Raw genomic sequence first — 13,241 nt, forward strand, 5'->3', positions numbered from 1 at the left:
AACATGAATAATATAAAGTGAAATAAGGTAATTTAAAAATCGGAAGTGAAAGTTTACAAAATAAAATAAAAATATATATAAAAGTACAAGGTGAGATGTAAAAAGAAGAACATAAAAAGATTAAAAATAAGTAATAAAGTATAGAAATAAGTGAAAAATTGTGATGGAATGTTAACAATATAGGTGATGATAATGAAATAAGTTAATGGAAACATGTGAAGTAAACGTTTACAAAAAACAAAACAAAGTAAATGTGAAAGTTGATAAAACATAGATGAATAAATATAAGTAAATGCAGCGATAGAGAGATAACAAACAGGTGAAAAACCAAAACTTTGGTGATGATAAAATGAGCGTAAAATTATTTAGTCTTAATTAAGTTTAATATATGGCTGTAGGTATGCGAGATACAGTTTTTATCGATTTTGTGGTTTCAAGATGTATATAATGTATATAAGGATATGTATATATGTATATAAGGGGTTTAAGATGTATATAAATGGATTCTGAGATGGGTCTCTTTTGGTAATTTGGAACAGTGGCTAAAATAGTTGTATGGTCAAAATGAAAAGCATGATTAAGTGTAAGGGCATGTTATGAAAGTTTAGAAGTGGCTGAGTTGTGGGAAGTTATAGATAATTTATGTTGAGAGATACGTGAACTGAGGTGGTCCTTAGTTTCGCCTATATATGAAGAATTACAGTTGGAGGAGGAGCAAGGAATCCGGTAAACAACGTTAGAGCGGTATTGGAGAGGAATAGGATCCTTAGTATTAGTAAAAAAGTAAGAGAGTTTATTTTGAGATTTGAGTCCTAGGAAATCTCGTAGTGAAGGGATTGTTGATTTTAGGAATTTTTGAATGTTGTCAGTGAGGGAGGAGACATATGGAAGGGAGATTTTTGGCAATATTAATTTTTTGATGGTGGGGTGCTGAGAAAAATAGTTAAGTAGCCTACCGGAGTAAGAGGGTTTGTTATACCAGTCAGTGGACAAGGAGCCGTCATTATTCTTTATAATAAGCAGGCCAAGAAAGGGGAGGGAAGAGTTAGTATCGGTTTCAACGGTGAAATGAAGGCGAGGGTGGTAAGAGTTAAAAGAAGAAAGGATATGAGGGATTTTATCAGGGTTTAGAATGAGAAAAAGGTCGTCTACATATTTGTTGATAAATAAAATGTTGTTATGGAATAACGGGATGACGAAATCAAAGAGGTCGTTAAGCACAATGTTAGAGAGACCGGGTATGAGATAGTTTCCCATGGCGAGACCTGATGTTTGATGAAAGAAATTTCCCTGAAAAGTTAAATATCCGGATTTGCAACATAGTTCAAGTGATTCAAGAAATGAGGCTAAGTTAAGAGTGGTATATGGCTCTATTGTAGACCAGTTTTTTCCACAATTTGGAGTGCTTTGTCGATGGGTATGTTGGTGAAGAGGCTTTCAGCATCAAATGAAGTAAGAATGAAGTTAGCGGGAATTCTAAGGGATATTAATTGTTCTCGTGATTGGAAAGAGTTATGGATGTTGTAAGGGTTGTCATGGCTTAGGAAATGAAGAGACGGAAGGAGGAATTGGCTAAGTTTAGAAGATGGAGCATTAATATTGGATATGATGGGGCGAAGGGGGTTGCCAGGTTTGTGGATTTTAGGAAGTCCGTACAGTCGAGGAGGTAAATAATTATAAGAAATTAGCTTTCACTTTATATTATTCATGTTACTCCTGTTATCTTTACTATTACTATTATCAGTGTAGATAAATGATTATTTTAACGTTAAATAAATACTACAGTTGTTATCATTGTCTAATTATTTTTCTTACTTTTTTCTTAGTAATTTTTTTTTTTTTAATACTATTCTTTATTTACGAGGAGAAGATGGTTGGGGGTGCGGCCAATGATAAACACAAATAAGTTCAATTAACCTATTTTTAATGTGCCAACGTTTCGGCTAGAGTTTCTAGCCTTCTTCAGGGCTGTTCGCTGGAAAATCAAATGCCTAATCGAACTTATTTGTGTTTATCATTGACCGCACCCCCAACCATCTTCTCCTCGTTCATCATCTACGGTCAACTATTTATCATAATTACTCTTTATTTACTTTTACTTATAATTAGTTACTTCTTTTACAATCATTGTTATTATATCCTATATTGTATTAACTACTTTAACTATATTTTCTTAAGTATATACTCGTATTATTAGTAACGATATGTGTCATTCTAATTTTACATAGTTATTCCTAAATTAGAAAATTATTAGAGTTATTATTATTATCATATTTCTGTATCTTTCTCTTATCATTTTTCATTTTTCGTCATATCTTTATGACTACTTCCTGTATATGCGACGTATTTGAAATAGAAATATTAGCTGTTAAACGGCTGGCCACCTCCTCCCCAATCCTCCACATTTCCGCTTTATTGTCGCCTTCTGTTCAACCTTTACCTTTGAACAGGTAGGTGGTCCTGAATTGTTCTTTGCTCATTTATTATCATTATTATTTTTTTATTTATAATTATTCTTTCAAGACGTTTATTTAATATCTAATTTTTTTTTTTGTTCGTCTTCTGCACTTTTTTAACTGTATTTTTCAAAAGTTTTTACTCTTACCATTGTTACTTATTTTTTATTCTTATCATTGTTTATTCAATTTTATTTTATATTGATACTATTTTTTTGATACTGTCTTCCTTCCTTTTATTTATATGTAATTTCTTATCACTTTATTTTTACATAATAATTATCCTAGCTTAAATTGCCTTATTGTATCTTTTTAGCCCTGATGAAGCCCTGCAAAGTGGGGCGAAACGTCGGAAAATAAATAGTTGTAAACTATTTTTGTTTTATATGAGTTAATTGTGAAGTGTACCTGATAGGTGGTGTTTTTATGAACTGTTTGTTCTTATAATTTTTTGAAGCTCTTTATATACTTACATAATGATATACTTACATTTTATTTTTTTTTTATAGTTTACAAGGATTACACTTATTCAATAATTTTATATATATCTTAAGTATTGGCAAAAGCACAACTTAAAAAAAAAATAGAAGGAAGAAGATTTAACATGCTTGAACTGCTGTAAAATACTGGCTTTATTGAGTTCGGTACATCTCTTCATATACATTCAATCAGCTGGTCCCTGAATGATTATATGCCGCTATAGCCATTACTAGATCTGGTTCCAATCCCTTGTCAATCTGATAAAAGCGAAGATGGTCACTTAACATGGCATGAAGTCGCTCTATGCTTCCTTTGCTCTTGGGGTGCCCTAGTGTGTTGAGATGCCATGTTACGTCCAGGTCCTTCATTTCTGTTCAAATCATGGCATTGTCGAATTCTCTGCCTGAATCTGATGAGATACGCTCTAAAACTCCCTAGAATTGGAACCACAATCGGAGAGCTGCGAACACTGCTTCCGACGACTTGTCCTACATCTGGTGCGCCATTGCTGCCTTTCTTAAGAAGGTTATTGAGTGGGATGAGGTACTCAGCCATTTTTGTCACAAATCTTAGGTAATAATTTAAAGTTCCCAGCAACCTCCAAACTCCCTTCACATCCACAGACAGTCATCTTCTGTATAACTGCGACTTTATCCGCGTCGGGTTTAACTCCTTCCCTGGAAATTATGTGGCCCAAAAAATTTATTTGTTCCTGCCCCAACGATGATTTCTCTCCTGATAATTTGAGCCCAAATTGTCTAATTATTTGCAATACGCTGTGTAAATGATGCACGTGTTCTTCGTTCTAAAGCAAAATTTACTTTGGTATCTAAAGGTCCCGGGTTTCGGCACCACTTAAGTATCAGTGAAAGCAAAACTTGTAAAAAAGAGAAGGAATAAGATCTGTCACGCTGTAAAATACTGGCTTTATTGGGTTTGGTACATCTCTTTATATACATTCGATCAGCTGAACCCCCCAGTCAGCTTACATCGAAATAACAGCTGACACAGACCGTAACTTATATATTGTAATAATTTTAAAAATATTAAAAATAAAATAAGAAGAATCTTTGCTCGTTTTATAACTTTTTTCAAATATCAAAGATAACTTGGGTTCAAATTAAGAACTTTAATATCAAATAGATAATAGAATTATATTTAACTTGTATAATATAAAAAGACTCTTAATCTCAGGGCGTGTTGTTACTAGAAAATCAGAACAGGCATTTACAATAATTAAATTTAAAATCTATTTTACACATGTATCTAACTTTATGTATACAAAAACTAACCAAGCTCTACGATCTTCCTTTGATGATTTCTTTTTTCTTATTCTTCTGTCCTGGCGTCTAAAATGGCTTCCTTCTTGACAGAAATTGATGAGGACCTCTTCATACTTAAGACGTCCTTTCTCTTCTCTGTCCAGACAACAACTGTTCCCTCCAAAAACAAAACCTGCCTTGAGGTTACATGTAAACATTGATTGTCGCACAACAGTTAGGGATTTTTCCAAATGATTTATTTTCTGAATATTATTCATTTGCACTATTCCTTGATTTCTATTTTTCCTTTAATTTACTGTATTTTCAATTATGATGGGAAGAGTTAAAATAGTTTTTTATGATATTTGAATCTGCTCAACATGGCCTTGATTCAACATACCGCCATCTTGGTTTTTAGTATCACGAAGTTATTATAAACAATGAAACTTGGTTAGCTTGCTTTTTGGATAAACAAAACAATGAATATTAAAATGATACATAAAATAAAACATATAAAAACTCTTTATACACCAAAATATACTATTTAATAAAAAAGAGCATATTACAATATATATATTGTAATATCCTCCTTTTTTATAAATAGTTGTTTTTTATGTATATTGGTTTTATTTTATGTATAAATATACAATATACAACATTAATGTTAGTTGATTTTCTTTTATTAAACCAAAAAACAAGCTAACTAATTTCATCATTCAGAAGCTGTGGAGTCCAAAATAAACTTGTTTCAAAATATATGAAGATGGCAGCATGCATCCTTCCGAAATTTGTGGAATTACTGCTTTGTTGAGTACGATAGATTGAAATGTTTTCAACTTTTATTGTTTCTCTAACAAGATTATAGTATAATTTAATTCAAGAAGAAATATAAGACGATAAGAATTATTAATGAAGTATTTACATCGTGAATCATTGTGAGTGAATTAGAGCGGTAGTGCTACAATCGACATTATTTCTTCTACGATCGAACAATGAAGAAATGAAACAGAGGAGTTGGTAGGAGTTGGTGGTTGAGAGGTCGAGGGGATGACATCAGGATACAGTTGGTGTGGACCACCCTTTGTCTACTGTCATAGGTAGATATTTAATAAGAAGATATCTAGAGTCAGCAGTCATCCAAGAAGATTATATTATTAAAGGAACATCACTATTTGTCTGGATCACCAGTGGATTGGACCTACCCTGGAAGCTAAGAAGAGGACCAAGCTTTTAGCTACTCTTAGGGGTAGCATCTTTAGAAGGAAGACATTGAGAACCATCATTCATCATACAAGCATATATAATTGGTTAGTTTGCTCTACCTAGGATTTAATTATATTTGTAAAAGTAGCCATTAATTTAGTTAAGTATCTTTGTGATATGATCATCTGGAAAATCCCCCTGAGTTTAGAGTTAATAATATTATATATAATTTTAAATAAAATTCTCATATCTATTTAATATTTGATCTTTTCATTTAACCTTGTCATCTTCAAAGCTATATTTTAGATCTGAGAATAAATAAAAACTATTAAATTTCCTTATATTTATTTTAAATAAATTTTGAATATTACACTCAGTGTGTGAGTGTGCGTTATGAATGGAGACAGAATAAAAATACATTTAACTACAGGTTTTTATTATTTTGAAAACAACACACATAAAAATATAATAAACTGAATACAAATTATTCTAATTTCCAACTATTCAATATTAATCGAATTATAAATTTTATCTTTTAAACATTTTTAATTTCAAAATTTTAGCTTTATTACTATTAGATGCAGGAATATTTGGAATATAGAGAAAACATTTTTTATTAATAAAAGGAATGTAATTTCTTATATAATAGAAATAACTTAAAACTTAAATAGTAAAATATAAATATAAATTAAGCATTAAAATTACAATATATAATTTTTTTTATAAATGTCATAAAATAGTCATTTATGGATAGAAGTTGATAACTGCTGAACTGGCCTCCTTTTTTAGCACTACCAACTAATTTCACTTCACAAGGGTAATTAAGGTGTTTTAAAATATTTTGTATATCATATGTTATATTATTAGCCAGAGTAATTAATACATTTTATTTCATTCATACATTCACCTTCATGAAAAAGAAGTCTACATTTTCCACAAATATGTTTCTGACAGTTAACACAAAAATGGTTGAAAGTATAACATTTGAATATATGTATGTATAGTTGAACATAAAAATTGATATATAGGGAGATGGTCAGGGTTGCGGTCAATAGTGAAACAAAAATAGTTTACAACTAACGTTGGAACGTTAAACGTTGGAAAATAAATAGTTGTAAACTATTTTTGTTTCACTATTGACCGCAACCCTGACCATCTCCCTATATATAACATTTGAAACATTAAACTGGGTTGAGAATGTAGGGTCTGACTTTTATGTTAATAAAATCAAGTTTATAACTACCTGGAAGGTCCAAACTAGCAAAGGTTAAAATCCACAAGGACGTTGGAATTTTTGTAACATTGTCAATTAATTTTTTCAAACTTCTTGAATATTTACTTCTGTGACACCTTTGTCTTGTAGTTTGTTCTGAAGTTCCTCTACCAAGCAGGTGTTGATTTCTGGAGAATGAAATCGAGAAAGAGATTTTGGAGTTTAATGCACAGCTTTTTACCAACTTGCATACCTTGAAGGGACTGAAGTTAATAAATTTCTTATCTTCTTTTTCAAAACTGATTTTGAGGTACTTTATAGTTCAGGGCATTCCATTCTGTTTCCTGAGTCCAATGCAATTATCAGGATGTTTTAGTTTCATGGATTGAGGCATTTTAGCTGAAATAATGTATTAGGTATTGCCTACGTCATAGGTTGATGTTTTATAGACCCTATGAAACATCAAAAGTGCTCGTTAACCTTTGGAGGGAACCCAAACTCTTCCAGCTACGCACAAAGCTCTGAATACCCTGTATAGCACATGGTCACCTTTTTAACTCACTATAGTCTCCCATATTCCTCGTCAAAACACAAATACTCTCACTATCACTCCTCCTAGAATCTATCAGGACTGACACACCACAAAGGTGTTAACCAACAATCACTTTAAAACTTAAAATATAACACACACAAGAAACTAACCTATAACGTGTCTGCGCTACACATACTCTCCTAATCTTCTCCCCAGTTGAAGCATTTAAAGGTGGGCTTCTGGATGTATTGAGTTAAATATAAAATATATTCAATATATTAGTTGGGTTATTAAGGAAGTTTTTGTCTATTTTCTTTTGTATATTGGTGTTTTTTTAGGACAGATATTATCTTAAATCTTAACCATGTGCATATTTTCTTTTATTTTATATTTATTGGAATAAAATTAGTTTGACTTTTCTAAATATCTCATGGCAAATCAGACTGCAAATGCAGACTGCACACGATTGGATAAGAATTAATTAAGTCTAGCATGTTAAAAGCCTGTGAACAGATTTTGGGAATACAGACTGTTCAGAAATTGAAAGTAATTCCTACATCTGCTTATATTATCAAGCCCAGAATCGAAGATATAGCCAAAAACATTAAAAATCATAATAAAAATGGTGAAAAATTCATCAATTTATTCAATACAACTAGACGAATCTACAGACATTACCAACAAAGCATTCCTTCTTTGTTTTGTGAGGTTTGAGTATAAAGGAGAGCTATATCAAGAACAACTTTGTTCGCTTAATTTGCCAGATAAAATAAGTGATTTTTGAAATTCTTAATAGTTATTTCTGGGAACATGAAATTGAAATGAAAAAAATGTATTGAGATATGCACAGACGGTGCTGCAAATATGACTGGATATCTTTCAGGAATTGTTTCAAAGGTGAAGAATGTTTGGAAATCCAGACATTTTATCTACACACTGCATTATACATCGAGAACCATTTGCAGTGAAAAAAATGTCCCCAGAACTACATTGAGTATTATCAAATGCCATTAAAATTATAAAGAAAATTCGACACAATTCAATTCTTGAATATTTGAGACACTTGGTAAATAAATGGGTTCCGAGTATACTCATCTTTCTCATGCTGAGGTGAGATGGCTGTCAAGAGACAAAATACTGACCAGACTATTCGCCTTGTGGGAAGAAGTCAAATTATTTTTCCAGGAACAAAATAAACCAAGATTGCAAAAATTTTTGTCTAACAATGAATGGCTATCAAAGCTTGCATACCTGGCAGATATTTTCCCCTGTTAAATGAACTAAACATATCCTTGCAAGGACAACTTACGGATGTGTTCACACTAAAAAGTAAAATGGATGCGTTTCAAAAAGAAAATATTACTGTGGCAAACACGGTTGGTTGAAGATGATCAGCAAATGTTTTCTAATTTTGATGAATTCATGAAGGAAAATGATGTTAACTAGCAAGTAGTAACCCTAGTTAAAAAGCACTTGGAATCATTTACAGAATCTTTAGCTCATTATTACCCAAAGAATGAAGATCTCAGACATGGTAATATGAGGATAATACATTAGATAGCAGCGGAAATTCGAGGTAATAATCTAACCATGCATCTAAAAGAAAGCCTCATCGACCTATCATCCATTGAAACTCTCAAATTTAAATTTCATTCATCCTTATCAAGATCTGTTTTGGCTTTCCATAAAAATTTAATACACTTTTCTTAGTGAACAGGTGATGAAAATTCTGATTCAATTCTCCACAACTTATTTATGTGAAAAGGCCTTTTCCATCATCCAATTTGATGGCGTGCCTGACAGAATTGCGTCGGACAGGGAAATATATGTGAGGAGGAAAAATACCAGAGGCCTGGTACACAGGCCTAATCTATCCTATCCTAAGTACGGTTCCATGTATGAGTGTGGCAACTACAAAGGCATAGCACTCCTTCTGGTGCCCTATAAGATAATGACTAATATCCTGCTAAATAGGATATCTTGGTATTACGAGAGTATAACCGGTGGCCACTAAGTAGGGTTCAGGAGAGGAAGGATCACACTAGATTAGATCTTCATCCAAAAACACATATTCGAAAAATGATGGGAAGTAGATTAGGATGTCTTATTTGTTAATTTCAAAGTAGCCTATGATTCTGTGAACAGAAACCGTATTTGGAAGATTATGACTGAATTAGGGTTCTCAGGAAGTTAGTAACATCGATTAAAGTTTGTACAAATGATCCTAAATGCAGAGTTCTGATACAAGTTGAAGTATCTTAAGCCTTTGAAGTTGGAACAGGTCTGAGACAGGGAGATGGACTTTTGCCAATGCTGTTCAACTTAGCCATATAAAAGGTGATTAGAAGAATGGCATGCAAAAATGATGGGATGCAAGTCAGAATGAAGCATAAAATCCTAGCTTATGCATAAGATTTGCTGTCCTAGGAAATTACCAAGATCTACTGGGTACCACCCAATTCTAACCATGGTGGGGGGTCAAGTTCCCAGGTTGCAAAGACCTGCACTTCAACTCCCAGAGCTGCAGATGGCCCTAGGAACTGCACCCAGTAAATATAATTCAGGTTATAGCATTGTGTAAGTATGATGGGCATATAAGATTGTACGGCTTTATAACAAACAGATCCCTAAAATGTTAATAGACACTGAACCAATGGATAGGCATGGATTGATATGGTAGATTAGGGTTTGGACGCGCATCACTGGATGTATGTAGATATTTTTGTAATATAATTTTTAGTATACGATTAATGTACAGTAATTTACAATGCATTGTAAGCACCACTATTTTTCTAGTTATGAAAAGAATACCATAAACATACAATGTAAATATTTCAATTACAACATGTTTATTATTTATCATACCACAGATATTAACTGTTTTGATGATCTTCAAGTCGATATAATGAAACTCAATATAACAATTTTTTTCTAAAGCTTTTGAGATTAATTAAACCAAGGTTCCACAGTATTTAGGTAAAATAAAAGTTTGTAAAAAAAAAAAATTAAAAATCACAAATGATTTTTATGGGTAAGATGATAGGGTAAGAGGGGGTTAAATATGAATATGAAGAAAACCTAAGTATTTAAAAAAATAAAGTATACTGTTCATTGCAATACATATATTACACTGTTCTTATTCTGCTCCTAAGTTGTTTTATATACCCATGAATAAAGCCTGAAAAGTAAATTAATAAATTGGCACATATTAAACAATTCATTTTTACATGTGTTACTTTCATCATAATACGCTAAAAGAAATTTGTAGTCTATAAACCAACTTACTTTTAAAGCATCCGTTTCTCCATTTAAATGATAAAGTGCATTAAGTAGGGTTACTTCAAAATTATCAATAGCATTATGTATCATATAATTTTTATTACTTTCAGAAATAGCAATGTAATCATTAAATGGAAAATATGCCATTGATGCTACGGAATGATGTAGGCCACCTGAATGAATCATTCTTACATATCCAAGTGCATTACCTAAAAACAAAAGTATATATTTAGAAAGTAATTATGAAATTAAAGTTCAGAAAAAGGACAACTTCTTAAGTATTATATATTACTCTGTGAATCAATCAATTAATGTAAATACAGAATTACACAGCGAAGACCATTGGTATGAGACTAAACTGGAGAAAGTAGCATCACAGCCATGTGCTTATTCTGACTGGAGAAACAGGGACAGGCAGTTATATTACCACCATAGGGAAAATTTATTAAGGGAGTTAAAGGAACATGGGTAATATTAGAAACTAGTAATCCCAATAGACTTCAGAAAGGAGATTTGGATTCAAAATGAAATGGTAGGAGCTGGTTATGGTGAATTAAGTTTTTTTTTAGTGGTGAAGTCACTTTGTAACCTAGAAGTATCTAACCTACTAGCTATTTAATATGGTTCAGTAAACAACACACAAAGATTGTTGAGGTACATAATTCGATATAAGAAATTATTTAATGAAAACATGTGAGTTTTAAAATAATTATAAAAGTAAAAATATGATTTAAAAATCAATGATCTTGGTACAGTGCAAGAACGTTTGTAACATTTTGGTAACTAGAAAAAGAAAAATACATTTATAAAACATAAATCAGGAGAATATAAAAACTTTAGAAAATAACAAGCAGTAAGCACTATCTCTATAAAAGTAAATTAATTTCATGGTCATTATCTATTGGCGAAAGCAAAATAGGCAACAAAAATAAAATTTTAGAAAATAGTAAGCACTAACTAAATTAAATTAAATTAATTTTATATACATTACCTATTTGTGAAATCAAAATACGATATTGGTCTAAATAAGATAAACCCTCTGATGAATTTTTTAGTCGAATTATACCTTTATTGAATTTCTCAGCTCTTTCATAAGGATATAGAGAAATTTTTAATAACTTTTGTTGATTAAAATACTTCAAATCTTTGGTTAGCCGAGAATTGATATGTTCATCATACAAAAATTGAGAACAATGAAGCAACTTTCTTCTTAAAAACTGATAAATAAAGTTGACCTAAAATAATACGATATCATTTTTTCAACATCAATTTTTATTATACATTTTCTTATAAACTGATAAATAAAGTTGACTTAAATAATATGATATTAGAGATTATGATACAGACAAAAATTGAGAACAACATTCTTGGGGTATCATTCTTAAACAATACAAATAAAATGGACTATGCATCAAAACCCAATGAGTTCTTCATTACCAAAACACTAAAAACTTATCTGAATTATTTACTGTCAGCAAAGTAACTATTTAAATAGATGGTCACTTAACATGGCATGAAGTCGCTCTATGCTTCCTTTGCTCTTGGGGTGCCCTAGTGTGTTGAGATGCCATGTTACGTCCAGGTCCTTCATTTCTGTTCAAATCATGGCATTGTCGAATTCTCTGCCTGAATCTGATGAGATACGCTCTAAAACTCCCTAGAATTGGAACCACAATCGGAGAGCTGCGAACACTGCTTCCGACGACTTGTCCTACATCTGGTGCGCCATTGCTGCCTTTCTTAAGAAGGTTATTGAGTGGGATGAGGTACTCAGCCATTTTTGTCACAAATCTTAGGTAATAATTTAAAGTTCCCAGCAACCTCCAAACTCCCTTCACATCCACAGACAGTCATCTTCTGTATAACTGCGACTTTATCCGCGTCGGGTTTAACTCCTTCCCTGGAAATCATGTGGCCCAAAAAATTTATTTGTTCCTGCCCCAACGATGATTTCTCTCCTGATAATTTGAGCCCAAATTGTCTAATTATTTGCAATACGCTGTGTAAATGATGCACGTGTTCTTCGTTCTAAAGCAAAATTTACTTTGGTATCTAAAGGTCCCGGGTTTCGGCACCACTTAAGTATCAGTGAAAGCAAAACTTGTAAAAAAGAGAAGGAATAAGATCTGTCACGCTGTAAAATACTGGCTTTATTGGGTTTGGTACATCTCTTTATATACATTCGATCAGCTGAACCCCCCAGTCAGCTTACATCGAAATAACAGCTGACACAGACCGTAACTTATATATTGTAATAATTTTAAAAATATTAAAAATAAAATAAGAAGAATCTTTGCTCGTTTTATAACTTTTTTCAAATATCAAAGATAACTTGGGTTCAAATTAAGAACTTTAATATCAAATAGATAATAGAATTATATTTAACTTGTATAATATAAAAAGACTCTTAATCTCAGGGCGTGTTGTTACTAGAAAATCAGAACAGGCATTTACAATAATTAAATTTAAAATCTATTTTACACATGTATCTAACTTTATGTATACAAAAACTAACCAAGCTCTACGATCTTCCTTTGATGATTTCTTTTTTCTTATTCTTCTGTCCTGGCGTCTAAAATGGCTTCCTTCTTGACAGAAATTGATGAGGACCTCTTCATACTTAAGACGTCCTTTCTCTTCTCTGTCCAGACAACAACTGTTCCCTCCAAAAACAAAACCTGCCTTGAGGTTACATGTAAACATTGATTGTCGCACAACAGTTAGGGATTTTTCCAAATGATTTATTTTCTGAATATTATTCATTTGCACTATTCCTTGATTTCTATTTTTCCTTTAATTTACTGTATTTTCAATTA

At 31.8% G+C, this 13,241-nt stretch overlaps 1 protein-coding gene across 1 annotated transcript in view; it reads right to left on the reverse strand.

Annotated features, from left to right (window-relative positions):
- Positions 1–13,241, reverse strand: part of LOC106690192 (WASH complex subunit 4) — a 79,649-nt gene that overhangs the window by 38,135 nt on the left and 28,273 nt on the right. The window contains exons 3-4 of the mRNA XM_067050260.1: positions 11,417–11,660; positions 10,432–10,634 (exon numbers count right to left, since the gene is read on the reverse strand). Of these exons, the coding sequence (XP_066906361.1) occupies positions 10,432–10,634; positions 11,417–11,660 (447 nt within the window). The remainder of the gene's footprint in view (positions 1–10,431; positions 10,635–11,416; positions 11,661–13,241) is intronic.

This window comes from Halyomorpha halys, unplaced genomic scaffold (genome assembly GCF_000696795.3).
Source record: "Halyomorpha halys isolate HHAL.00 unplaced genomic scaffold, Hhal_1.1 Scaffold1608.1, whole genome shotgun sequence".
In the NCBI taxonomy this organism is placed as follows: domain Eukaryota; kingdom Metazoa; phylum Arthropoda; class Insecta; order Hemiptera; family Pentatomidae; genus Halyomorpha; species Halyomorpha halys.